Source organism: Mauremys mutica, chromosome 9, assembly GCF_020497125.1.
Source record: "Mauremys mutica isolate MM-2020 ecotype Southern chromosome 9, ASM2049712v1, whole genome shotgun sequence".
Taxonomy (NCBI): Eukaryota; Metazoa; Chordata; order Testudines; family Geoemydidae; genus Mauremys; species Mauremys mutica.
Window position 1 is genome coordinate 40,383,634 of NC_059080.1, and position 27,719 is coordinate 40,411,352.

The 27,719-nt window shown below is 48.6% G+C and overlaps 1 protein-coding gene and 1 long non-coding RNA gene across 4 annotated transcripts; one reads left to right on the forward strand and one right to left on the reverse strand.

Moving 5' to 3' along the window:
• On the forward strand, positions 1-23,815 carry LOC123377001 (V-set and immunoglobulin domain-containing protein 1-like). 2 transcript variants are annotated; one of them, XM_045029338.1, is made up of 6 exons: positions 1-93; positions 8,006-8,105; positions 12,383-12,715; positions 15,557-15,841; positions 18,503-18,628; positions 19,966-23,815. In XM_045029338.1, the coding sequence occupies exons 2-6, from the start codon at positions 8,039-8,041 to the stop codon at positions 20,052-20,054; spliced, it is 900 nt and encodes a 299-aa protein (XP_044885273.1). In that variant the 5' UTR covers positions 1-93; positions 8,006-8,038; the 3' UTR covers positions 20,055-23,815. The 2 variants fall into 2 exon arrangements, with proteins under 2 accessions (XP_044885273.1, XP_044885272.1); XM_045029337.1 differs by lacking the exon at positions 1-93 and adding an exon at positions 263-333.
• LOC123377003 lies at positions 9,247-14,455 on the reverse strand. 2 transcript variants are annotated; one of them, XR_006582033.1, is made up of 3 exons: positions 14,262-14,455; positions 11,773-11,943; positions 9,247-9,436 (listed from the first exon to the last, which is right to left on the reverse strand). It is a non-coding gene; the product is annotated as an uncharacterized LOC123377003 (long non-coding RNA). The 2 variants fall into 2 exon arrangements; XR_006582032.1 differs by lacking the exon at positions 9,247-9,436 and adding an exon at positions 10,005-10,713.
• Positions 23,816-27,719: the final 3,904 nt, after the last annotated feature.

Below are 27,719 nucleotides of genomic sequence, written 5' to 3' on the forward strand. Positions count from 1 at the left end.
AAATAATCTACACTGCTATTTTTACCCATGATAGCTTGATTAAAGCCAGCATGGATTTGCCAGCCCAAGCTGCAATCACTCCTCTGATAGCAGGTAAAACATACCTTTTGATTTCACTAATCAGCATTTTCTCTGCATTTTTCCATGGACAATGGTGCTTCTCATATATTGCTGTGGGGGCTTTTGTTTCTATTGCATCATGGCTCATACTGAGAGACACCTTCAGAGGCAGGAAGTAGTCTTGTCATTTCCCCTCTGGCCACATACGCCCCTTATCACTCTCCTCTGTCACCCAGCACAGAGGCCACGCAGACCTGAGTAGGAGGAAGGAAGGTTAGTATTTGTAAACATTTATTTCTTCTTCACTCAGAATATGGACAGAATGAGAAAAGCTATGCTAAGTGATGAGTGTGTCCATCCTCCCAGCACATTGGATCTAAGTCCACTGGAAGGCTCTGCTACTGCACTGTGATTAGAGAATAATCTCTTAGGATGCTTATTTCTTTTCTTTTAGGAGGAGGGATTTGGTAGGTTTGTAAGCTCTAGCAGGGCTCTACTAATTCAAAGCAGACCTCTCGCTGGCTTCAGTAGGAGTTTTGCTTGCAGGCTAATAGGAGGGGAGGGTTCTGCGTTGTACTCCCTATGGTACCCAATTCTGGTTTATCTCAACCTTTTGCCATGTACTCAGGTTCATTTTAGTATTTTTACTCTTACCTATTGTTTCCCTTATTCCCACTCTCTACCTCACATCATATTATCTTCTTCCAGTCCTGCCTGTCTTCAGCACTGCATTATTGTTAAACTGCTTTTGAAATATATCTGCTTATCAGGCTGACATTTCACTTTGCCTCCAAGGCTCAATGATCCTTTTCTTATGCCTCCTGCATGCAGCTCATTTCTAATGAAGGCTCCCATCCTGTATTGAGAAGCATTTGTGTGGACCCTGGCATCTCTACTTCCTAGTGAAGTAAACTGGACTCTGTCCAGTTGCAAGGGTCCATGTTAATCGAGCCCAATGCAGGATCAGGGCCAAAAGTAGGGTTCTATCCTACGACACTTAGTTTATTAATTCCAAAGTGAATTAAGCCAGGGCCGCCCAGAGGATTCAGGGGGCCTGAGGCAAAGCAATTTCGGGAGCCCCTTCCATTAAAAAAAATTGCAATACTATAGAATACTATATTCTCGTGGGGTCCCCTGCAGGGCCCAGGGCAAATTGCTCCACTTGCTTTCCCCTTGCCCCACGGGTGGCCCTGGGAAAAATAAACCTTCTGCATCTCGGCACAAACCCAGTTTTGAGAAAAATTCTTTACAAGGTATCACTGGTTCTCAGCATCAGCTAGTGCTAAAAGGCACTAAAGCTCATTAAAAGGGTTGGACAAATATTTTCCATCAAAACTTTTTTTGGATCAAAAACTAGGAGTTTCTAAAAAGCAGAAAAAAAATCACGGACAATGTCTGCTTCCCTTAAAAATGTGTTGTGGTTTTTTTAATTGAAAAGCTGAAATTCATCTGCCAAAACCTGAATGTGGTTTGGGGTTTCACAAGTGTGTGGCAAAATATTTGCTGCTTGCTGTGTTTGATTGTTTAAAGAAACAATAAAAAAATTCTGCTTAAAAAAAATCCAAAACTTTTGAACCACCTCAGCTTGTGACCAAACGCCTGAGCCCATCCAGTCAGAGATTTTTCCAGGTTTCTGATACTCTGCTGGCTTCCTTGACTCATATCTGTCTCCATAACTTTGGGTTCATTTAGGTTAGAACATAAGAACAGCCATACTGGGTCAAACCAAAGGTCCATCCAGCCCAGTATCCTGTCTACCGACAATGGCCAATGCCAAGTGCCCCAGAGGGAGTGAACCTAACAGGTAATGATCAAGTGATCTCTCTCCTGTCATCCATCTCCACCCTCTGACAAACAGAGGCTAGGGACACCATTCCTTACTCATCCTGGCTAATAGCCATTAATGGACTTAACCTCCATGCATTTATCTGTTTCCTAGAGACTGGCTCCATGGGGTCCCTCACAAACTGGAGACGGTTACTGTGGGTTTGTCTTTAGTGAGCTTATGTACATACGCCACGAACTGGAGCATTTCTTGTTCCAGAATCTGGGATGAGCCTATATTGTGAAAACTGACATGCTCAAAATAGCAGATGCATGTGAATGGACACAGGGTGCTAAAATTAAATTAACCCAGGGGGTCTCAAATTGGGGGTCAGGACCCCTCAGGGGGTCACAAGGTTATTACTGGGGGTCGTGAGCTGTCAGCTTCCACCTCAAACCCTGCTTTGCCTCCAGCATTTATAATAGTGTTAAATATATTAAAAAGTGTTTTCAATTTATAAGGGGGGGTCACACTCAGAGGTTTGCTATGTGAAAGGGGTCACCAGTACAAAAGTTTGAGAACCACTGAATTAACCCCTCTGAAGCCTCAGGGAATGCAGGGGAGAGGGGTCTCCCTTGGTAGGATTGGGAAGGATATTGCTGTTCTCATGTGATCCCTCCCCCAGTGGCTAATTTTAAATGAAGCTACCCTCCCCTGACATGAATCTCCCTATGGCACTGAAATTAAATATAGACTATAATTTGGCATTTGAGAAGTGAAAGGGACAGTAGCCCTAATGGAAAAGCTAACAGCTTGGCTCTTCTGCAAGCCTCAAACTGCTGAATGAGCTTTAGGGTAGGGAAGGCTGTGCCTCCCAAACAGCCTGGCTCTGCCCCCTATCCGACCCCCACCGACTTCATGTCCCCCGACTGCCCGCCCCCCTCAGAATCCCTGACCCATCCCCTCACTGTCCCCCAGAGATTTTCCCCAAGCACCACCCTGGGACCCCACCCCTGCTCCCTGACTGCCCCGCCCCCTATCCACGCCCCCCTGCTGAGTCCTGACAGACCCCTGGAATGCCCACGATCCAACCCCCCCATTTCCTGCCCCCTGACCGCCCTCCCAACCTCTGCCCCCGGGATTCCCTGCCCCTTATCCAACCCCCCTCCCCGGGCCTCTTACAGAATATCAGGGTTGGAAGGGACCTCAGGAGGTGATCTAGTCCAACCCCCTGCTCAAAGCAGGACCAATCCCCAGATAGATTTTTGCCCCAGATCCCTAAGTGGCCCCCTCAAGCATTGAACTCACAACCCTGGGTTTAGCAGACCGGCGGGGCTCCTGAGCTCCTCCCCGCTCCTCCCCGCATGGTAAGGGGGCAGGGCTCTGAGCTCCAGTGGGGTGTGAGCTCCCTCCGCTCGGTGTGGAGCTCGCAGCCCCACCCCCTTATCACACGGCTTTGAGTGGGGAGGAGCTCAGGAGCCCCGCCGGAGCCACGCTGCAGCTGTTCAGGGATGCTCCTGGATGCGCTGAGGCTCCGGAAGAGGGGTGGAGGCGGGGTCAGTCCGGGGCCGGAGCCTCAGCCATTCTCTGGGGGCCCCTGCACGGCCCGGGGCCTGGGGCAAATTGCCCCACTTGCCGCCCCCCCCCCCCCCAGGCAGCCCTGAATTAAGCTAAACAAATTTAAGGTCACTTTAATTCTGAATAAGAGCAATCACACAGTGGTTTCACTAATCCATGCTAAATTCACACCTTTAGCTAATTCAAATTAATTTTCCTGAATGTCCCTATATAGACAAGCCCTTAGAACAGGAATCGGCAACCTTTCAGAAATGGTATGCCAAGTCTTCATTTATTCACTCGAATTTAAGGTTTCGCGTGCCAGATTTTAGAAGGTCTGTCTCAATAATATATAACTAAACTATTGTTGTATGTAAAGTAAAGAAGGTTTTTAAAATGTTTAAGAAGCTTCATTTAAAATTAAACTAAAATGTAGATCTTGTCAGTTTAGTGTGATCCTTGCCCTTGCTTTTCCTTGCTGAGTTTTCCAATGTCTGGCACGTATTTGGATAGTTTAAGCTGCACACCGGCTTCTGGGTGATCAGTTGTTAACCGGCTCCAAGAGGGACAGAGGACATATTTCATGTATGAAAATACCTGTTCACACAGGTATGTGGATCCAAATGCTGATAGCATTGCAAACGCAAGTTTCTTCAAAACAGTTACATTTCACTGGCAGGGACATCCAGCAGATCAGAATAGAGGGCCCATGATCTCTCTCGGTAGCTTTAAGTGAACGCCACAGAACTCCAAACTTTGATGCCCACAATTCTGAGCTTTTTAATGAAATAAGCTGCATTTCAAAATCTTCAACACCCATCTACTGAAATACAGACAAATCCAAGTTGCTTTTGTTGAACTTTTCAGGTTTAATTAGAAAAGAAAGCATTGGGCCAAATCGCTGGAAATCTTGAAATCTGTCAGAAAATTCTGATTCCAGTTCTTGCATGTACATTCCAATCTCATCGACACTGACAGTGCAACGTGTCGATAGCTCTTTTATGTGTTGGAAGTAGCAGAAAGTCGAAGTTAGAATAGCCTGAGAAAAAACTGCTAATTTTACACCAAATGCCTTCCAGATTTCATAAAGATCCAGAACCGTTTGCCCTGCACCCTGGAGACAGAGGTTGAGTTTGTTTAGGTGAGCAGTGATGTCAGTTAGAAACATGAGCTTACACAGCCATTTGTCATCATCCAGTTTGGGGTCGTTTTGTCCTTTTTCCGACAAAAAGGCCTTGATTGCCTCAAAACAGTTTACAAAGCGCACCAAAACCTTGCCACAACTTAGCCGCCAAATGTTGCTGTGAAGTGAAATGAACTGACATCTAACTTTGCTTCCTTAGGAGCTTTTTGTCAAATGTACCCCTCAACTTACAGTGGGGAAAAAATCGCAACAGACAGCATGCACAACGTCAAACGCAATGCGCTGTTCCACATGATGTGAGTGACGTAGGCAGCAAATCAGGACTTAAAAATATCCCAGTACAGTGGTGCTGGAACAATTTTTAAGGTGGGGGTGCTGAACTGCAGTGGGCCACAGTGGGGGATGGCTGCAGAGCCCCAGGCCAGCGGCCAGGACCCCAGGATGGCACCAGAGCGCCCGGGACTGGTGGCCAGGACCCGGGCAGTATGAGTGCCACTCAAAATCATCTCGCATGCCGTCTTTGGCACATGTGCCATAGGTTGCTGACCCCTTCCTTAGACACGACTGCTCGGGTGAGTAAAGATTACTCACATGGGTAACATTTTTAGGCTCAGCCTTTATTGAAGAATTTCTCTGTCTGAATTATTGTGTTCCATGCTACAGTATGTGCCATATGTTATCGTGATCTCTTTCTTCATGGAGACAGGTGTATACTGATTATAAAGAAAGGGGAACACCCATGTCTCTAAAGGTTATCGTTCTGCAAGACTGTTAACCATTCTCTGCACCTCTGTTTCTCCAACCTGCTTCCCACCCTTTTCACAGAAAATGTGACATTAGACTTAGCTGACACTTTGTTACTGATTCTTTTCAAGATGAAATGGATGAGTTCATTGGGGCTTGTTTTTCCTTCTGATTTGTTAACCCTTTCTGGGCCCAGCCCTGTCTGAAGGAGGACTGTAGGATCAGGCCATGAAAGTCTGCAGTGTGCTGCCTTGATCTCTAGTGGCTGTAACGACCAGGAAGCTGAAATCTGGGAAGCTGGTTTCTGGCACTTTTGTTCTAGATCATGTGTGTTCTAAAATGAAGAACTGAAAGGCAGAAGTGGAGCTGCCCCAACCCTTTGCAACCCCAGCTTCCCCTCCACACACTAATTAGAGCTGATACAAACCATCAGGCTGCTCAGGGTGGCTCACAGGCATGAGTACCAACCTCTAGGCAGACTGTCAAGAAGCAGGGCACAAAACCCAAACTGGGTGGGAGTTCTATAATTAGATTTCATTAACCACGTATCAAGTGTGAACTCCTAAAGCACAACAGCAGCCTTGCCAGAGAGTCACAGACAGTGCCCTTGGGCACTCCAATCTATCTGGCCACAAGCCTGCCTGTGTGATAGCTGATATTGTACACCAGCGGTTCTCAAACTGTAGGTCACAACCCCATTTTAATGGGGTCACAAGGGCTGGCTTAGACTTGCTGGGGGCCAGGGCTGAAGTCAAAGCCTGAGCCCCACTGCCTGAGGCTGAAGCCAAAGCCTGAGGGTTTCAGCCCTGTATGTTACAGGCCTCCTGCCTGAGGCTGAAGCCCTGTGGGGCTAAAGCAGGCTTAGGTCCCCTCTCCTGGGGTTGTGTAGTAACTTTTAGTGTCAGAAGGGGGTTGCAGTGCAATGAGCCAGAGGGTGATGCCTGCAGCTTCCTGGGAGTTGCTGCCAACTGGATTTTTAATGGCCCAGTCAACGGTGCTGACCGGAGCCACCAGGATCCCTTTTCAACCAGGCATTCCGGTTGAAAACCAGATTCCTGGCACCCCTAGTCCCCTCTTCATAGGTCTGGGAGAACAAAGGATGAAGTCTTTTGTCCACTAATGTTCCACAATGGCTTCTCTCGTGTCTGTAGTTGTTTTTGCTGCGCAGGAGATAATACTTCTTGTGGTAAACTAGCATTTCACACTTGATAATGTGTCTCTGACTGTGGGGTATTACAGTTTAAGCAAATCCATCTATAGTTACAGAGCAAACACTTATATCTATACTTTAAGGTAATATGTAAGTAAGACTAATACATGCAACATCCTACAAGCATTTCATAAAGTCTAAACATTAAACACAGTCTTATAACAACTCTAATATCTATTTTAACAATGCTAACACAGAGGCGAGGCAGACTGGTTTCCAGCTATGCATATGGCAGTGTTCAGTGAGGCCCAGAGGTCCTGACATGAGCTGACACCTGGTCTGCCAGAGTCCCACATACTACAGGCAAAACCCCTTTTCCTGCATCTGGAGGTGTGTTAGGAGGAGAAAGCCAGCAAGGGATCCAAAGTCAGGGCCCTTTCCTGTTCCCAGCGGAATCCACAACAAACCCCCACTGATTCCAGTGGGAACAGGGTCAGGCTTATATGCAGCATTACAGTAAAGGGAGGCACGGTGGCTTAGTGGACTGGACTGGGATGCTGAAGACTGGATGTGTCTCGCCTGTGCACTCTATGTTCCATTGCTGGTTCCAAGGCAGCATGGAGGAGGAAGAGAAAGCATCCTGACTGGGACGCAGAGGGGTGAGGAATGGAGAAGGGCAGAGGGGGAGAGATGAAGGGCTGGGGGCAGGACGGGATAGAAGATGGGAGGGGGATATGAACAAGAGGGATTGAGAGAGGCAGGAGCTGGGGATGGGGAGGATAGGAGCAGAGGAGGTGGGGGACATGGTCAAGGGCTGGGGACACAGGTGGGAGCAGAGGGAATGCAGCAGGAGTTGGGAGGGGGAGGATGGGAGCAGAAGGGGACAGACAGGCGAAGGCGCAGAAGCTTTGCCACCACTAAAGCACACTCCACTCTCCAGAACCTGGGACTTACCCCATTATACCTGAATCTCAGCATGCCTTTGCTGTCAAACAAATATAGCTACGAGACCCACTGGCAAAGTGCGTGGCTCATCGCCCTGTAGTGGCAGGTGTATATAGAAGATGACAACCTCTTACTGCTAGCAGTTACTCTGTTAGCTGAAGTGGTAAAGTATCATGCTGTGGATCTAAAGAGCCCCGCCTGGCTAATGAATCACATGGGAAGTCAACGTGATTAAATGAAGTTTTTTGTTTTTTCAACTTTTAATGTCTTTAAAAAATGTAAGAAATTCCATCCCAAAGCTATATGAAAAGGATGCTAAGGTTGCAAAGTCACACAGTGGAGAGCTAGGAAATACCAGGGCTGAGGTTGGCAGTGTAACCTGAATTCACACACACCCCCTCCCACTCCTGTGCATATGCATTATGATACAGTTTTTAATTAGACGAGCACCTCACAGATTAAGTCATTTGCCCAAGTGTACACAGGGTATCTTAAGTTAAAACCTGGTTCTACCACAAACACTCAGCTGGGACCCAGGAGGCCAGCCTTCCTATCTGATAGATGCAAAGATAGATTTGTCCAAGAAAACTGCTGTAAAATATGTTTATTAAAGCAACACTTCTCATGCCTTTTATCTCAGGCTCTAGATCTTCTGTAACTTTCCAGCAAGAACATGCACCGGGAAACTCTGCATGAAATGCTGTTTGCTCTTCTGCTCTATCTTGCTTGCCTTCTACCTGGTAAGTGAAGTGACATTTGTGTCTGACGTCAAAGCAACTTGTGACAATAACCATCCAGCAAGAATCCCTTTATCAAATGGGCTTAGTTTTAAAGGTTAGCATGATGAAGGGGGGTGTGTGTGTGTGTGTGTGTGTGTGTGTGTACGTACACGTTTTGAGGACAGAATTAGCCTACTGTTGTGTGATAGAGAAAAGTGTCTTTTGTGCTATTATTGTTCAACAAATTCTTGTTTTTGCATATTGCTCCATGTCTGGAGAACGTATTGATGGGCACTCTTATATACCAAAAATTAAATTAATAGAAGCAAGCGTATTCTGCCTGCCATCGCCACCAGTTACTTCTGGGCTATGAAAATCAAGCTGTATTCACTCTGCATCATATACATCATACTTGTCAATAGAGATTGTGGAACAGAACTGGGTGAATACAGGGTGGGGGGAGCCAACCCAATATTAATATTCTTGCACACAAAACCTGCTGCTCTGTTTTACAATTATTCACAAACCCTTTTATCAACTTTCATCCACTTGCAGGATCAGGGCCTATGTGGGTGGACACTCAAGCATGGCTAGAGTCCCACTGAAGCCAATGGAGTGCAGCTGGGGCACAAAATGACAAACCCCCATCCATGTGGGTCTTGATGAGGAAGGGTTTATTCTCAGAATGTTAACAGAAAGAAAAGTATCCCAAATTCTAGTGTGGATGATTCATAAATTCCAAGGCTTCTCTGAATTAATTCCTGTTTGAACTGAGCAGATCTTTTAGAAAAGCAGTTGCTTGGTTATTTGTTGGCATATGTCTGTGTGATCTGTTACGCCACACTCATCACTGTGGTGTTGTGGGATCACATGCTCATCACATGGCTAATTATTTTAATTGTCACCATCGTCATTTTCATACATATTTCTAAGGAACCCCATTGCAGCAGTGTCTGGGCACCAAAGCCTTATTTATTTTTTAAAAATCACATTGCTCCGGGGTCAACCAGAAGGAACAGGAAATGGTTAAACTGGACACCCAAGGTGCAGAGGCCTGATCCAAAGTCCACTCGAGTCAATGGGAGTCTTTCTACTGACTTCAGTTGTCTTTGATTATGGCCCCAACTGCATTGATCCCAAGGAGCTCAGAATGTATCCACAGGTTTAATTCCCCACTTCCATCCTTATCACACAAAGGCAAATGGGAGGCTGCTTCCCCCTCTCCCATCCCCACAACTCTGGGCAGTTGTATTGGGTGGGGAGATTGGACTCAAGAAGCAAGTGAAAAATGGGGAAGCAAGTGGAAATTGCCCATCAAGCCTTCTCCACGAATCTACTGAGGTGTCCATGTCCTGCAGTAATGGCTGGTTTAGTAAGGCTGATTCTGCCATGATCCAGCATCACAGCAGCCCTATAACAGCTTTGAAGAAAGTTTTTACATTAAAAAGAAAGTGGTTTCCCAAAGAAACTCACCATCTGCTGATGGAGGAGATACCAGGAAACATATCCCACCACACACCAGAAATAACTGAACCGCTTTCAGCCAGTCAGATCACACAGGGCTGGACTGTGACCCTAGATGCAGCCCTGAACAAAGGGTAGTGAGAAAGCAATGCCAAGTTAGGAGAAGCCCCGGGATGCACTGTGACTCAGAGACACCCCTCTGAGTCACAGTTCTACCCCTGCTTCCTCCTGGCTTCTGGGGAAGGGGAAGGAAATACAGTAGTTTGCTGCTTGCCTATACCAGCAACAAATTATGATTTCCCCTATGCCAGTGAGTGGATGAGGGTAGTCATATCTCTGGCCTTTGCTAAAAAAAAAAAAAAATTCCCTACAGGGGGGCAGTGGAGTAGCAGCACCCAACTATTGTTGGCATGTTCTGTACCGGGGTGGCCAAACTTACTGACCCTCCGAGCCACATCTGACAATCTTCCAAAGTTTGAGAGCCAGGGCACACCTGCCGGGGCTCAGGGCTTCAGCCCTGCAGGAGGCGCTTGCCAGGGCTCAGGGCTTCAGCACTGCTCCTGCTGAAGGCTCGAGCCCCGGCTGCCACACCCCATGGGGCTGTAACCCCAAAACACCCCTCCCTGCTGGGCAGAAGCCCCTACCCCACCACTCCGCTGCAAGGCAGAGGTCCCGAGCTTCTCCCCCATACCCCGTCCTCTGCAGTCTGATAGGTGAAGAATGGGGGTGGGGTTCTGAGAGCCACACTTTATCTGTAAAAGATCCGCATGCGGTTTTGACCCACGGTTTGGCCACCCTTGTTCTAGACCTTCTCAGATGCTAAGCCTTAGGAAAACTGTGGGCATGATGTGATGTTTGTCTCCCTTCCCATGTCTTTGCATATTGCTCTGGCCCCAGCACGGTGCCAGCTCCACTCCTTGGTGCATGAGGTGCCAACAGCTGCTCGCTTGCCATTTGCCCTTTGCAGAGTCTGAAAGGCTGGCCCTTGTTGTCAGAGCCAGGAAGTGGGATCAGTTCTGAGAAACATGTGCTGCGAAATGGCTGTTGCTTTGGGCAAGCAGAGGAGGAAAGGCAAAAAGAGGTGTTGATGCCAAAGTAGGAAACGGAGGTGTCAAACCACAGTCACTTGAACAGGAGTAAGGTTATGTGCTTCTTGAAACGGCTTCTAGAGTGATCAAGTTACAGGACTTAGTGCTATGCAGGCAAATCCTATACAGGCAAACAGCAGCAATGGCTAGACTGGGAGTGGCCTCTGCACTAGGGTGACCAGACAGCAAACGTGAAAAATTGGGATGGGGGGTGGAGGGTAATAGGAGCCTATATAGGAAAAAGACCCAAAAATCGGGACTGTCCCTATAAAATCGGGACATCTGGTCACCCTACCCTGCACACAGGATGCTCAAGAAGTTTTTCCTCTTGCATGGCTGCTATGGAGCACAGGGGACGCTCTTTCCTGCTTCTAGTGGGGAGTAGAGTGCTGAAAAAGGGGGCAGCGGGGTGGGGTCTAGGACTGTGGGTCTGCACTGATTTCCATCTGTTTAATTCAGAGAATCTGTACATGGTTCTTTCCTCTGCTCCATATTTATAATTACTGCAGCTGCTTTGATTTGGGATCTGATTTGTGTCCAACATTAGGAATGGCAATATACAAAAAACCTGTAGAACACTTCAATCTCCCTGGACACACAATAGCAGATTTAAAGGTAGCCATCCTGCAGCAAAAAAAAACTTCAGGACCAGACTTCAAAGAGAAACTGATGAGCTTCAGTTCATCTGCAAATTTGACACCATCAGCTCAGGATTAAACAAAGACTGTGAATGGCTAGCCAACTACAAAAGCAGTTTCTCCTCCCTTGGTGTTCATGCCTCAACTGCTAGAAGAGGGCCTCATCCTCCCTGATTGAACTAACCGCGTTATCTCTAGACTGATTCTTGCTTGCATATATATACCTGCCTCTGGAAATTTCCACTACTTGCATCCGACGAAGTGGGTATTCACCCACGAAAGCTCATGCTCCAATACGTTTGTTAGTCTATAAGGTGCCACAGAACTCTAAAACATACCTAAATATCTTTATTAGGTGCTTTTAGGAAAGGAGAGGCTCATTCCATGCTCTGCCCCATCTGTCTTATCTATTTCTAAGGAATCTCTCATCATGGTATCTGTCTTTCTGAGCTGGTCGCATGTCTGGTCCTAGATTTGCTACAGCAAAAGAAAACACACCTGAATCAGTATGAGATCTGGACACATTGTGCCTTCAGTATCTTGTCTGAGATCTTGCTGTCAATGGTTAGAATAGCTCAGCAGGTGGATGAAGTGATTTCAGTTCCCCTTCTCTGATACAGTCTTCAGCCCGATGGTGCATCCGTCATTGGATCATAATGATGAGCAAACCTGCTGGGCAAAGAAAGCACGATGGTGGGCTTGGAAGAGCTTCCTCTTAAATCCCCCCAATTTTTTCACTGGAGCAAACATTTCACTGTCATGCTTCACATTTTTTGACTCCCTGCTTTTCTTCTTATGCAACTCAGAATAAACGCCTGGCTGGCTGCTCTTCTAACTTCAGAGTCCCACCCTTCCCATGGTAGTTGTGCACACTCAGCTGGAGTTGTATGCACACAAATAATGAGGTGACTGGGCTCCGGGTTAATGATGGAGTTCCCCACTTCTAAAGGAGGCCCCGGCGAGGATAGTCCTTGCCGATGCACCCCAGAGCACCAATAATATTCCTTCTTCCAGCACAGCTTCTGACTTCTCTGAGCAAAATGTAAGTTAACTTCTGGCCACCTTCCCAGCACTGCTAACGCTGTTCTGCTTAACTTCTTCTCCTCAGAGGTCACGATGGACCAAAAGACTAAGGAAGTCTATCATCGCTTCAACACCACAGTACTGCTGATGGGGACCAGTCTGAATGCTTCTTTGGTCTTTAATGTGGAGTGGCGTGCACAGCTAAATGGGAGAGAAAAGGTCTCCATCCTAACATTCTCACCCCGCTCCAACAACATCTATATTAATGAAAGTTACAAGAAGAGAGTTGTCTTTTCTCATACCAACTTTTCCTTGACTATTCATTATGTGACTTTAAGCGACGAAGGAGTCTATATGCTGACCATCCAGCTGCTTAACAAGCAGCAACAGATCGACAGGACAAGAGTCACAGTGATCAGTAAGTGGCCTTTTGTAAAATCCTTGGCAGCCCAAGTTGCATGAGCCACCTCTTCTGATTAGACAGTGACAAATTTCCAGTGCATACACCTGCGCTCATTTGATTAGAAAAGGCTGAAGTGGGCAAAGGGAGGTATTCAAGAGAACGTACAGAGAGTTGATAAACTAGCTTTAAACAGAACCAGTTTATTGAACATGGAGACTAACAACAGACCAAAGGGTGGCCCTGTGGTTAAGGCAGGGGCTCAGGACAATTCCTGCCTCTCCTACATATAAAATGGGGCTAATATTAATATTTGCTCTTTCCCACCCTTTGTTTATTGTGTCTATTTGGAGTGTAATTCATCAAAGCAAGGAGCATCTTTACTATGTGTTTGCATAATGGCCAGCACAATGAGGCCCTGATCATGGCTAGACCATCTAGCTGCTGCTACTAATACTGTACAAAAATAAAGACCTGAACCCAGCCTGTTACTGAGGTCTACAAGACTATGGTGATTGACAATGCAGTATAAATGGGGTAGGGAGGAGGGAGGATATGGTTTAAAGAAAACACATCCAAATGTAAAAAGATTAGAAGGTTTTCTTCAGGAAGCAAGGAGAAGCCAAATCCTGTTTGGAGAGAATGTGTGTGTGGAGAATGTTCTAAAAGAGTGAATTCTAAAGAAACCCTATGGACCCTTCATGAACAGTGAATTCTGAATTTGTGGTCATAAATATTTGTACCAGAAATCTTAATCTAAGAGTTACGCTCATCCAATCTGGGAACAGGTGCATATCATATAATATATCAGTCCAATCAAAAATGGCTCAAATTTTGAGTGTCAAGTAGTGAGTGCTCACAATGAACTACTTATAGGGAGCTACAGACCAAGAATTATCACTGAAAAAATACAGAAATTCAGTGTTAAGGTAGCCAAAACCCCTGAACCCTGCTCCCACAGCAATACGATGAGACAATCAGAAACCTATACTATCGTATCCATCCATGACAAACGTTATCATTTGATCAGTGACCACAAAAAAACTAGAATGACTTAATCATAGAGTGGTTGGATCACTTTTCAGCCTTCTTCACAGTCAAACCCAGTGCACTCCAAATAATTGTATGATTTCTTGATAGGTAAATGGCAAAATAAAAGCAGTCATACACCACTTCTCATAAAGACCTTTATCCTACAAAGCACCAAGAGCACACAGCACCTTGCAGAAGGTGCTCAGCACCACACAACATTGGGCTCCAATTCCACATGGCAGATAATCACCCATCAGACACAGACACAACATGCCTCCATACACACACCTCACATGCCCAGATCCTGAAACTGCAGCACTTAGTTGAAAAGGGCAAAGATTGATATGTGACAAATCATCATGCTTAATATCAGAGGCATGAGTGTATGTAACAGATTAATTAAGCCAAAGTTGTGTGGTGCACTGTCATAGGGCAGGGCTTCTCCCCAGCTTCCAAGCATGCCCAGTCTCCTTTAAGGTTTATTGTCCAAACACAAGCAAGTAAAACAAACAGAAATAGTCCCTTAGCTCACCTTTTGTCTTTGGGTTTCACAGACACCTGTCCCAGGCGTCTCTGGTGATCCTGCTCTTTGCAGTTCCCCAGTTTCAGCCAGCTCTTTCTAGAGCACCTGGCCTCTTGCTTCAGAGACCCACCACAGGAGTTAGCTCTACTCCACTGTGGCTTCTCTCCCAGGCACTGTCTGTCCCAAGCACTTCTCCCCTTCCTTCCCTCTGGTAGGTCTGTATAGCCCCAGGTGTTGCCCCACCCCCTTTTAATTTGCTCAGCTGGACCCACCTGTTCTGACATAGGGACACTGGGTCTGCTCTACTTAAAGGGACCAACTACCCTGCGATGTGTACATTTTTGATACTTTGCATGCAAAGGGAATATATAGACAGCTGGTATCTCTATATTGGCAGAGTTAATGTAGCTTGGGTGCCTTAACTGGGGATTTCCAGATAGTCAAAGATTTGAGTTTCTTGTACATTTAAATTTAATGGATAATAGACATTCAAACCATTAATATGTACCTACAACCAGAGCTGGTTAGAAACCTTTTTCCCATCCTGTGGATATTTTCAAAAGTTCACTTTTTTTCCCCCATCTCGAATTGGGATGAAAAGTTGAAATTTCAAAAATATTAATGAACCCATTTGGGGCCGTTTGAAACATTTTGAAATAGACTTTATAAAAAAGCTTATTTTCCAGTCTAATTTGCTTCAATTTCTAAATAAAAAATATTTTGATCCAAAAAACTGGAAATTCTTGTTTTGAAAACGTCCGAGAAAGCATTTCTGATAAACAACTTTTAATGAAACATATTCTGCCCAGCTCTAAGGTAGAGACTAGAATTCAGATGTGTAAAGCAAAGCAGTGGGGCTTTGTGGGAATGTACATACTGTTACCCACAATCCCTTGCTTTCCCCATAACTCTATGTTTGGAGGTCACCATAACCAGGAGCGGCTCTAGGAATTTGGCCGCCCCAAGCGGTCATGCCTGCAGGAGGTGCACCGGAGCCGCGGGACCACGGACCTCCTGCAGGCATGACTGCGGAGGGTCCGCTGGTCCCGTGGCTCCAGTGGACCTCCCGCAGCTGCGGAGGATTCGCTGGTCCCACTGCTCCCGTGGAGCATCCGCAGTCATGCCTGCAGGAGGTCCACCCGAGCCGCGGGACCAGCGAACCGTCCGCAGTCATGGCTGCGGGAGGTCCGCCGGACCCGCCTGCCGCCCTGCCGGAAAAATGCCGCCCCAAGCACGCGCTTGGCACGCTGGAGTCTGGAGCCGGCCCTGACCATAACTTGACAGCTTCTCTTGTGGTTTTTCAGTACCTGTATCGAACGTGTGCATCACCAGTGAGACATCTGCTCCTCATCAGGGGAAAAACATCACTTTGAATTGCCTGGGGACAGCAGGAAATGCCATGTCCTACTCCTGGCAGAAATGCAACCAGCCTTTACCAATTGGAAACCGCACCATCCTGTCTAAGGACAACGCATCTCTGACCCTCATTAACATACAGCAATCCGACATTGGGAATTACAGATGTGTGGCCCAGAATGTACTCAGCTCCGGGCATAAAGACTTCATCCTGCAGCTCTGTGCTGAGACTGGTAAGACGGAAACTCATTATAAATTGTTATCATAATTCTAGCCTATGCTATGACATAGAGATTGAAAGCAGTGAACAAAGACCTACACTATCACGTCTTGAAACCTATCTGTGCTTCAGACACTGTATGGGCACAGACACAGCCGCTGGCTTTTATTTTTCCCAGTGGCTGCTCCATAGGGTGACCAGGTGTCCGGTTTTTGACTGGGTGCCTGGCGGCTCCGGTCAGCACCACCGACCGGGCCATTAGAAGTCCGGACAGCAGTGCTGCGGAGCTAAGGCAGGCTAGTCACTACCTGTCCTTGCTCCACCCTGTGCCCCAGAAGTAGCCATCAGATCCAGCTCCTAGGCGAGGGGGCCACGGGGCTCTGTGTGCTGCCCCCACACCAAGCACTGGCTCTGCACTCCCACTGGCTGGGAACCATGGCCAACGGGAGCTGCAGGGGCGGTGCCTGTGGGCAAGAGCAGTGCGCAGAACCATCTACCACGCCTTCGCCTGGAGCTCGACCTGCTGGCCTCTTCCGGGGCGCACGCGCAGTGCCACACCGAAGGGGAACCTGCCTTAGCTCCACAGCACTGCTGATTGGGAGCCAATCAAGCTAAGTCTGCACCCCAACCCCAAGCCTCAAGCCCGACCCTGAGTCCCCCAAACCCAGAGCCCCCTCCTGCACTCCAAACCTCTCATCCCCCACCCCACCCCAGAGCCCACACCCCCAGCCAGAGCCCTCACCCCCTCCTGCACCCTGAACCCCTCTGCCCCACCCCCAGCCAGGAGCCCCTCCTGCTCCCCAAACCTCTCATCCCTGGCCCCACCCCAGAGCCCTCACCCCCTCCTGCACCCCAACCCCTCTGCCCCACCCCCAGCCTGGAGTCCCCTCCTGCACCCTAAACCCCTGCCCCAGCCCAGAGCCCACACCCAAAACAGAGCCCTCACCCCCTCCTGCACCCCAACCCCTCTGCCCCACCCCCAGCCCAGAGCCCCCTCCCACACTCTGAACCCCTCTGCCCCACCTCCCAGCCTGGAGCCCCCTCCTGCTCCCCAAACCTCTCATCCCCCACCCCACCCCAGAGCCCGCACCCCCAGCCAGAGCCCTCACCCCCTCCTGCAGCCCAAACCCCTCATCCCCGGCTCCACCCCAGAGCCCGCATTGCCAGCCAGAGCTCTCACCCCCTCCCACACCCTAACCCCCAGCCCAGAGCCCCCTCCTGCACCCTGAACCCCTCATTTCTGACCCCATCCCAGAGCCTGCACCCCCAGTTAGAGCTCTCACTCCCTCCCACACCCCAATCTCCTGCCCCAGCCCAGTGAAAGTGAGTGAGGGTGGGGGCAGGGCCACCCAGAGGGGGGGCAAGTGGGGCAATTTACCCCAGGCCCCGGGCCCAGCAGGGGCCCCCACGAGAGTTTTTCGGGGGCCCTGGAGCGGGGTCCTTTACTCGCTCCAGGGGCCCTGGAAAACCCTCGCGGGGCCCAGGCCCCCGGAGCTTCTTCGCTCCCGGTCTTTGCTGGCGGGGGGTCCTTCCCCTCCGGGATAGAAGGACCCCCCCGCCGCCAAATTACAGCCGAAGCGGAACCCGCCGCCGGAGTGCAGCCGGGTCTTCGGTGGTAATTCGGCGGCGGGGTCCTTCCGTTCCGGGACCCGCCGCCGAAGTGCCCCGAAGACCCGCGGTGGGGGCTGCACTTTGGCGGCGGGTCCCGCTTTGGCGGTAATTCGGCGGAGGGGGTCCCCGCCGTGGGTCTTTGGGGCACTTTGGCGGCGGGTCCCGGAACAGAAGGACACCCCGCCACCGACTTACTGCCGAAGCGGGGCCCCCCACCACCAAAGACCCCGGGCCCCCGGAATCCTCTGGGCAGCCCTGGGTGGGGGAGAGAAAGTCACTGAGGGAAGGGGAATGTAGTGAGCGGGGGGGCAGGGTCTTGGGGAAGGGGCGGGGATAGGTTGTTTGGTTTTGTGAGATTAGAAAGTTGGCAACCCTAGTGCTCCACCCCCGCTGGGGCCCAAGGTCCACCCTGCGCCACTCCTTCCCCGAGGCCTCGCCTTTGCCCCCCCTTTTCTGACCCCCACTTTGCCCCCTCCTCCCAAGGCCCTGCCCTCGCTCTGCCTCTTACACACTTGAGCATTCACACTGCACTGTAAACCTGGGCATACAATTTCTGGACCATGCTAATGTGTGCATACTGCACGACGCAGATCTTCTGACTCAGGTCTACAGCTTGAACGGCGTCCGCATCCACACTGCAAAATGACAGGGCTTGGACCAAGTCACAGTGGGACTTAGGCTCTGACCCACTCCTCTTAGCAGGGTTGCAGGACCCAGGTCCTGAGTGCTTGCTGACCCGAGACAAACTGATTTGTGTGTGCTTGGAAGCACAGCTTGTGCTCAAACCTGAGTCAGAGCCCAGGCTTAGTGTGCAGTGTAGACATACCCTCTGGGGCCCTGAAGAGGGAAAACAGAGGGGGCCTTCTGCAAAGGGAACTCTGGCCATGAGGGACCGCTCATGAAGCAGCAGCCCTGTTACAGTTTCTCTCTCACATACCCCCAAAAAAACCCAGGTGTAAATGCAAACACAAGGTTCAAACCTGAAGACAGTTTTGTGAAGCACTTTGGATCATTTACCCTGAAGATGTTTTGTTTGTATTCTGTTTCCGTCAACCCTAACCAGGTGTCTCTCCCTGGCGGAGCTATGGCATTTACGGGTACCCTGGCTATCTGGGCTACGCTATTGTCATCTTCTACATCTTCAGCTGGGTGAAAAGGACCAGGAAAAGCAGCTCCAAAGGCCAGTCAGGTACCAGTACCTCCACCTTGCCCCTCAACTGCTGAGCTTCCCTCCCCTTTGCCTTCTACCAGCCATTACAAGGCTTGCATAGAAGCATCCGTGTGCAAAGAAAAGTGTAATTAAATATTCCTGATGCAGTCATATTTTTTTTCTTTTCTAAGGTGCCAATGCAGGGACTGGTTACACTTTAGCTTGCCAAATAAATGCATATTTTTGAAGTTTCAGCAATGCCTTTCACCATGCAAGCTGGGGGTGAGGCACAAGCTGATACAAAAGAGATGAAAAACGCTGTTCCCACGGGGAATCGGGGAAGCATTCTGATTTGGAGGTGTTTTTACCCTGCTCTGCACAAGGTGCAAGGCTGCGGAGATGAGGCCCATAGCCAGCAGAGTTGAAACACAGAGGCCATTACAAGGATAATGTTGATAACGAGAGAACAGTTAACACAAGAAAAAATGCAGGAAGAGGAAACCCACAGCCCAAGTCTTAGTCCCATGCCTGTGGGCGTGTACAGCCTCACTTCCCACAGCCATTTGCCCCTTCTGCCTCCCAAGCAGTCCTTCATAGTTCACCCCCTGAGCACCTGTGTTTAGCTGAGGGTTAACTTCTTGTTCCCTGAGCAGAGTCCCTACCATCCCATCTTTCACAGCCATTCAGGAAGAGATGGGCTCCATCCCAGTACCTCAAGAGAGCTAATGCTAGGAAGCAGGTTTTATCTAAAATGTGCAAAACATCTGCTACAAAATTACAAAACTGCCCAAATCAGGAGTCTCTTTGCCTTCTGTTACACACACAGGGATGGAGCAGAGCACTGAGAAATGCCCACTTTACACTCCTGAGCAAAAAGTGGTTTTGAAATGCGCAGTTTCAAAATTGAAATCTCTGCATGTTTCAAATGCACAAACAGCCATGTTTCAAATGTTGTAGATTTTTTTCTGGAGAGAGAGACTTGGTAGATTTAAAATCCCCCAGGTTGCTGCGGATTACCATCCTGGCTAGCTTTATTCCCCATGCTGCTGCTAGCAAGCCTTTGATATGACAGGAGGTGCTGGGGAGGGGCAGAGCAGCAATGGCACAACAATACACTTTTACACTCTGCTCCATATCAGCTGCAGATATTCCAGCACATTCCTTACCCCACTGGTCCTGCTACCACCTCTGGAGCAAACAAGAAGTTGATGGCAGGGTTCACTCTGGTATTTAATAAGCCCCTTTCTTCAGGTTTTGGCCATATCTGGTTATCAAATGTGATGGTAGCGCTATCACTTGGCATCACACACGGAAGCTGCTTGATCCATGAAGAGTCATGTTGGAGACTCATGTTTTATTTTCTGTTTTTTAAACAGATACCATTTATGAAAACACAGCTTTTGAAAACACCTCCACAACCAGCAAAAGAGTTCACCCTGTCTACATAAAACGCATCAAGAAGTAATCTTAAAGGGAGAGAGAAAGATTGGTTTCTATTCAGAGTGGCTTTATTATGTGTATAAAATATTCAGCCTGTCCTGCTAGTGTGCACATCCCAGTGCTGATGGTGAGAAATGGCGAAAGAAAGAAAGAAAGAAAGAAAGAAAGAGCTCTACAGATGGAGCAAAACTGCCTTTGTGCACACTAGCTGCATGCACCTGTCTACCTACCTGTGGTACTTACATGAACTTCTCCTTCCAAAGTATCTGAGCACATGACAACTTTTCATTATTTACTTAGCACTCACAACACTCAATTGTTTCCGCATTTTACAGATGGTGAACTGAGATGCTAAGTGACATGCCCCAGATCACATAGAGAGTCTGTGGGCTTGTTTACACCACGCAGCTTTTAGCGACAAGGCTGTGTCGACACAGCCTTGTCGCTAAACGTCAGCGTGTGTAAACGCTCTTTTTCAGTACTTTGTCGGCACTTTTGCCGACAAAATACTTCCAGCCCCGCAAGCGGCATTAGCTTTGTTAGCAGAAGAGCCCTCCGGCCGACAAAGCCGCGTTCACACTGCCACTTGCGTTGGCAAAACTTTTGGCTTGTTTAAGTACCCGTAAAAGACAAAATTTTGTCGACAACTTCACAGTGTAGACCAGCCTTCAGGCAGAGGGAAATTGAATCCCAGTTTCCCAAGTCCTAGGCTAGTCCTCCAACCATTGGACCACCCAGCACCAACCTGTGTTGGTGAACATATGCATTGTCCTTCTGGGAGGGAGACCTCTCCAATGTTTCCATTTTTATGCATATGCATTACTTCATTTACATAAGTGATACCAAGCTACAGCATTGCAAAATAAAGGCACTGTGCTCAGTGTCACCCCAAGTTGCCTCATCCCCCACTATCTTGTAGGTCATTTACCTTCAACTCCACTGCCATGTCCACAACATTCTCAGGAACAATCTGAGTCCTGGCCTCTTGAATGGGCGGGATCTTCTCCATGAAGTGGGATGACAGTTCTTCACAGCGCGTGGTGCTGGGTTCTGCCTAGGCTTGTAGAAAGTCTTTGCTTCCTTCTGTCTGTTTCAACTTTGGTTTTCCCATCATCAACACTCCCGTTTCTACACCTCTGTCTTTGTCTGGCATAGGATGTCAGAAAACCATGGAGTTCTATGGGTGAGAGGAAGGAAGGGACAGTCTGGGGCCAATGCATTGAGGACAGTGCACAAGGGTAATAATTCGGCAGATCCTCGACTCCTTGTCTTGTGCATGGATTGCTCCTGTCCTATTGGCAGGCTTTGGAATTTGGTGGGGTCTTAGGTGGTCAGATCAGACTTGTGGGTCTTTCACAGAAAGTGGGAGAGCTCTGACCCCTATCTTCATGAGGTGATGGTCTAAGAAAGAGGTTGGGCTGTGATGTCCTCCGTATTGACATCTAACCCAAGGACCAGGTCCAAAGTGCGACTGGCTGTGTGGATTCGACCAAAGAGGTGAGAATCATAGAGAGGCAAGTGAGAGGAGTCAACATGCATGTTGAAATCTTCCAGGGCAAGTCTGAAATATTTCACCATCACCATGAGCAAGGTATCTATAAGCTCCTTTATGGGGAGAGGGATAGCTCAGTGGTTTGAATGTTAGCCTGCTAAACCCTGAGTTGTGAGGTCAATCCTTGAGAGGGGCTATTGTGGGAACTGGGGTAAAAATCTGTCTGGGGATTGGTCCAGCTTTGAGCAGGGGGTTGGACTAGATGACCTCCTGAGGTCCCTTCCAACCCTGACATTCTATGATTCTAGAACTCTTACAGACTATCAAAGGCTAAAATCAGCATGACATTTCTAAGCTTGGTTTCTCTTTACCTCTGACCTTGCTAAATCCAAGTTATGAGCAGGCAATCTTAAAACTATTGGTGGCTCCTTCTCAGACTTTAAAATTAATATGGAAAAATCTCCTGCTTTCTCTTCAGCACTCCAGCCCACACAGGAGTTAGTAGAAAAGACACCTTTATGGACCCCCAGTTTAAATATCTTAGGCCTGATTTTGCCCTGCAATAGAGCAGCTTTGCACCTATCTACTAGCAGAAAGCAGCCCTAAAGTTTGCTTCCCTGGACCACGGAGGATCACCCTGTATAATAGCAGACTGTTGGCATTCTGAAGTATTTGGAGGGAAACTGGAGGCTGTCATTCTCCTCAGGCTCTGGAGAATCCAGGGGTGACCCAAGAAACACAAGAGCAACTGGCAAGGAGGTAAAGAGGGGTACAGGCCTCTCATGGGTCTGTTTTTACATTCTAGTTCACCAAAGATTGTCATGTGAGGTCTTGAATAAAAGCCTGAGCCACTCTGGTCATCAAGATCATTGTGACATATATGTATATACTGTGTATATACACTGAAATTATGGCCTTAGTCTGTAGCTACTGGCCACCAGCACAGGTGCAAACAGGTTTTCTGTCAGACAATATAGGGAGTGTGTGTGTTATTTATCCATCTGTTCACATGTAAACTGAGTATTGTCTCATTCTCAATGGGCTTCCTATCAAGTCTGAACTGTGTGCAAATGAAGGATGCTGAAGGAAGGGGGACTTCAGACATATCTAACAGGAAGAGAAGACCAGAAAGGGGAAGGGAACCTTATCTGGGGGGAGCACTTTGAAGGTTTGCTTGACTGTATTTGGGGAGCAAGAAGTTGCCCGAGTACCTTTCACTGGGGAAGTAACAAGCGTGATTAAAAAATGCTGAAGAGAACGTTGAGTGAGATCAAACTTCTATAGACAGGAAGTTAACCTCTTAGTTAAGTTTAGTCTCTAGAAAGCATGTTATGATTTTGCTTTACATGTAACCACCTGTTCCCAGTATTCTCACTCACTGTTACCTGGATCTCTAAACTTTGATAATATATTTATAGTGAAAACAAGAATAAGTTTGTCTAAGTGCTGTGCAAAGTGCTGGCGCTGAGCTGAATCTTACAAGTGGGTGGGTACTGTCCCTTTGGGAATAACAGGCCTAGTAGCTCGGGAGTGTTCAGTGGTTCAGGGGCTGGAAGCTGCAGGGAATGATCTGAGGAGTTGGGGGTTGGTGTGTGCCTAGCGCTACCTGTACAGACAGAGCCAGGCCTCCGGAGACCTGGAAGGCAGGGCTTGTGTTGGCAGGGGCTAGTGGATTCAGGGAGCTGATCCACAGCAGGCAGACAAGACTGTCTCCTGTGAAGGTACCATTGCCAACCGTCCAAATTGTCCTGAAGTTTTCAGGAATTACAGATTAATCTTTAATTAAAGATTATGTCCTGTGATGAAACCTCCAGGAATATGTCCAACCAAAATTGGCAACCCTATGTGAAGGGCAGGTGGTTGTGAGGGGCCTGATAACGGGTCAGTCGTACAAGCACACACTGCGAGACTACACTATAGAGACTGAGAAGATCAGAGAGGAACCTGCCTGCATGTGCTGGGAGGTCAGACTAGATCAGTGGTTCTCAACCTATTTACAGTTGTGGGCCACATCCAATACTACCTATATGACCCTGAGGATGTCACAGGGGCTGCAGCTGTGTGCTGATTGGGCTGCGAGCAGCCCATGGGTTCAGAACCACTGGACTACATGATCACAATGGTCCCTTCTGGTCTTGGAATCTATGAAACCACATATTGAAACGCATGACAACAACAAAGTGGGGCAGTCCATATAAAGAACACCAGTAGGTTTACTGGCTAACTGCTTGGGTTAAGAAGTTACTCAAAAGTCTTCTGAAATCTGTTTGCAAATGTTTGTGTATGTATTAAATATTTGCTCCCTAAGAAATTGTGTGGTAGTCTCTCTCTCTCTCTCTCCACAATGCTGACCGGCAGCTATTAACACCTGCATTCAGGGTTTTGCATACCATAGCTCTGAAGTTTAACGCTGGCTAACACTTTGCTGACAAGTCATGAACAAACCAAACTCTAACCTGTGTTTCGGCAGAGACATAAGCTGAGGTGAAGGAAAAAGGGGAGAGTAAATTAGTCCTACATAGTATAACCTCAGTCAGCACCCCTCTTGCTCATTACATTTACAGCCTAACCAGACACAACAGAGCAAGGGCTGGGGAATGGGGCATAACCTACAAGCAAAGCGAGCAGCGGGATGGTTGGCAAACGACATTGTAATGCTACAATTGGTTTTTGGAGGGTGGGAGGTTGTTTTTAATCCTTGGGGAGGGTTTAGTTAGGAGACTAGCTAAAACAGAAACACAAAGGAAGGACGAGGGGCCATGGAGGGGAAAGGACTAAAGGAAGGGTAGGAAGAAGGGGAGCCCTGGGGGAAGCCAGAGTAAGGCTGAGGTGAAGTGTGAGGGATGCGCAGAAGGGTGCCAGAGCAAAGGGCCAATCAGTACAGGGAAAGGATGTCCAGAGTGAATGCTGCAGTGAGCAGCCTGATGACATCATCAGCATCCAAGGGTCCCACCTGAGGCTGGGCCTTGCATTTGCTCCTGCTGTCTGGAATTTCTCTGGCCCCTGGAATGTCTTTCTTACCAGGCACACACGACTCAGGGACTCACCACATGGGTGCTAGTACCCGCAGAGGGCAGAAGGGACAGCCCTGCACAGGGGGCCCAGGGGAGGGATGCCAGGAAGAGGCCTGGTTCAGGCTGGGCCCCACCTCCATCACTCTGCTCCAGCAATCTCTGTCTTACCTGTGTAAGGTGGGTCTGGGGAAGAGCTGCACTGAGCCATGCACCTGCCTTTATGACTCTGTACTCCTCCATCCTTTCAACCCCTCAGGGGCTTGTGGGCATGAATCACTCTGCCAGCTTGGCAGCCTCTTCCCTGGCTATTCCCTCCACCCAGATCCTCCCATCGTGGGTGTTATGCAGCACTGAATAATCTGAGTTTCAAAGATGACCAGATTCCTGTGGTGGAATGCACAGGCCCAGTACATGTGCTGATTCCCCCTGCTTCTAGTCTGGATAATATGGGGAAAGATCACACCCAGCTACATGCTGGGGACAAGGCCTCTCCCTCCAACAGCACAGATTTCACTGTGTGGAAATCACACAACGCTGGCATGCACCAGGAACTATTTAAACAGTAATTTCAAAGCTTCAGCTGCTGCAGTCAGGGGTCCGATACTGACTAGTGAGCACAGAAACCTCTTCAGTTAACCTGTTCCTGGCAATATTCGCACCCCAGAGCCATAACCGACGTACTACAAGCTAGTAACAGAGCACTGGCTTTCTTACAAGGTCCTGGCAGACTTTGGGACAGTTGCACCAGCTGTCCCATCTGCACTTGCACTGAGGCAGTCACTAACCCAAGAATTTACCACATCTCTAGCTGGTCTCTTTAGATGCCTAGAAGTCAAGGTGAGATGGGGAAGGGTTGCACAATGGATAATCGGAAACAGTGAATATTGTTCAGCTAATAAATGGCAATGAAAAACTAAGTGTCTAAGGTGGAAGTTTGAGGGACCATCTGGTGCTTCTCCAGACTTTTCCAGTCCTTCAGGGTCCCCACTGGTGCCGTTTGTGGACATTTGGACCTCCTTCATACTAGCTGCATTGGAAGTGACTGATGGAAGCCAGGAAATACCCACTCCTCTGTATTGTCCATCCATATAGGAGAATGTGGGTGGAGTAAGGGATGTTGCTATGAAAAGTACATCTGGAGATCAAGCTAGCGGGAGAAGTTGTGGAGTGAGGGTCTGTCATGCTGGGGAGATAACGACAGTGGGACTTACCTTCACCAGCTCAGGATCCTGGTCCTGCAGGAGCAGAAGCCGGGGGACCAGGCTGCAGGTGATGCCCTCATTCACAAAGTGCTTCTCCTGCACTTTAACTGCTCCTGCAGCAGAGTGCACCTCTGGTCTCACCTGGGAGGGACACCCACAAGGAGAGGGTGAAAGGGCTGAGTCACCCTGTAACAGCAGGGATCGCTCTGATGGGGATTTACACTCCACTTGCAGAATGATCTCAGCGTAATGCAATCTAAAGACCAGGACTGAATTGACGAGTAACTCTCCTGGATGCAAGTACTGATAAAGGGCCAAACCTTGCCACCCTCACTCACCTAGTGCAATGCTTCACTCTGAGTCGTCTCATTGGAACGATTGCGACTAGCCCTAGAGCAAGGTACTATGCAGCTTTACTAAGAGTGGCAGAATCTGGCCTATAGTGTTTCCTTTGACAAAACGACTGGCACAGAACTGTCCAGCATGTGCAGCCATCCGACTGTCCAGTTGTGTAGCTTCCCTGTGCTGGAGCTTCCTGCCTCATGCAGATGTTGGCCTGTTGATGTGTAAAACCACAACCACACACATCCTGTGATATTATTGCACCTGAAATACACAGTGTGACAAAGTTCCTCCTCTACCTTGGTGGGTCCTGCGCTTATTGGCAGACTTGCACACCTCAGTGATCTTCCCCACAGTCTGGATCAACTCCTCCTGTGTCTGATCAGGAGTTGGGAGGTTTGGGAGGAACCCGGGCCCACCCTCTACTCCAGGTTCCAGCCCAGGGCCCTGTGGATTGCAGCTGTCTATAGTGCCTCTTATAACAGCTGCATGACAGCTACAACTCCCTGGGCTACTTCCCCATGGCCTCCTCCAAACACCTTCTTTATCCTCACCACAGGATATTCCTCCTGGTGTCTGATAACACTTGTACTCCTTAGTCCTCCAGCAGCACACCCTCTCACTCTCAGCTCCTTGTGCCTCTTGCTCCCAGCTCCTCACACACACTTCTTCTCCTCTGGCTCCCCCTCGCCTGACTGGAGTGAGCTCCTTTTTAAACCCAGGTGCCCTGATTAGCCTGCCTTGATTGGCTGCAGGTGTTCTAATCAACTTGTCTGCCTGAATTGGTTCTAACAGGTTCCTGATTACTCTAGTGCAGCCCCTGCTCTGGTCACTCAGGGAACAGAAAACTACTCAGCCAGTGACCAGTACATTTGCCCTCTACCAGACTCCTGTGCCCCACTGGCCTGGGTCTGTCACAACAGGTACAGTGCAGTAACAGCAAGCCCAGGACCATAGGCAACAACTTTCTCCAGCATCAGTGGGTGCCCGCACCCCCCCGCCCCTTTCCCCGCCCCTGGCACCGCTCCCATTCCAACCCCATCCCCAAAGTCCCCGCCCTAACTCTGCCCAGCTATACCAGGGTCTGTACGTCCGCTACAGAGGACACAAATCATTGTTTAATGACACAGCTAGAGGTGCAAGCAGAGGAAAGCAGTTAGTTTCCTGCTCTCTCACACATCCTGTTTCCTTATATCACTGAAGAACAGCAGCAGCTTGCCAGCAGGAAGTTTGATGCTGTTCTCCCACCCAGGCTCTGAAGGAGGATTCTGGGAAATCTGGGGGGGCCTCCGTGACAGCTCTCCAAGCTGCGTCAGTCAGGCAGCTGGGTTACGGCATCTTCCACATGTAAAAAGAATTTTAAAAGCCATTGATTCAATAAATGATTACAACACACTGTTGAATCCCAGTTATGCTTATTATAAACAAGTGCAGAGAGACTCACATTTCGCTTATTTAGGGCCTGGTGTCTTACCTCCAACCCATTCCTGTCTGAGACATCTATTGGCTTGATAGCTCTGGAGATTAAACTTCTTTAAGTACAAGCCAGGTACAGTACAAGTAGCAATGACACAAGCTTTCCACATTGCCTTGTGGTCCACTGTGCGAAGAGGAATTCCATTCTAGACGTGAGAGGAGAG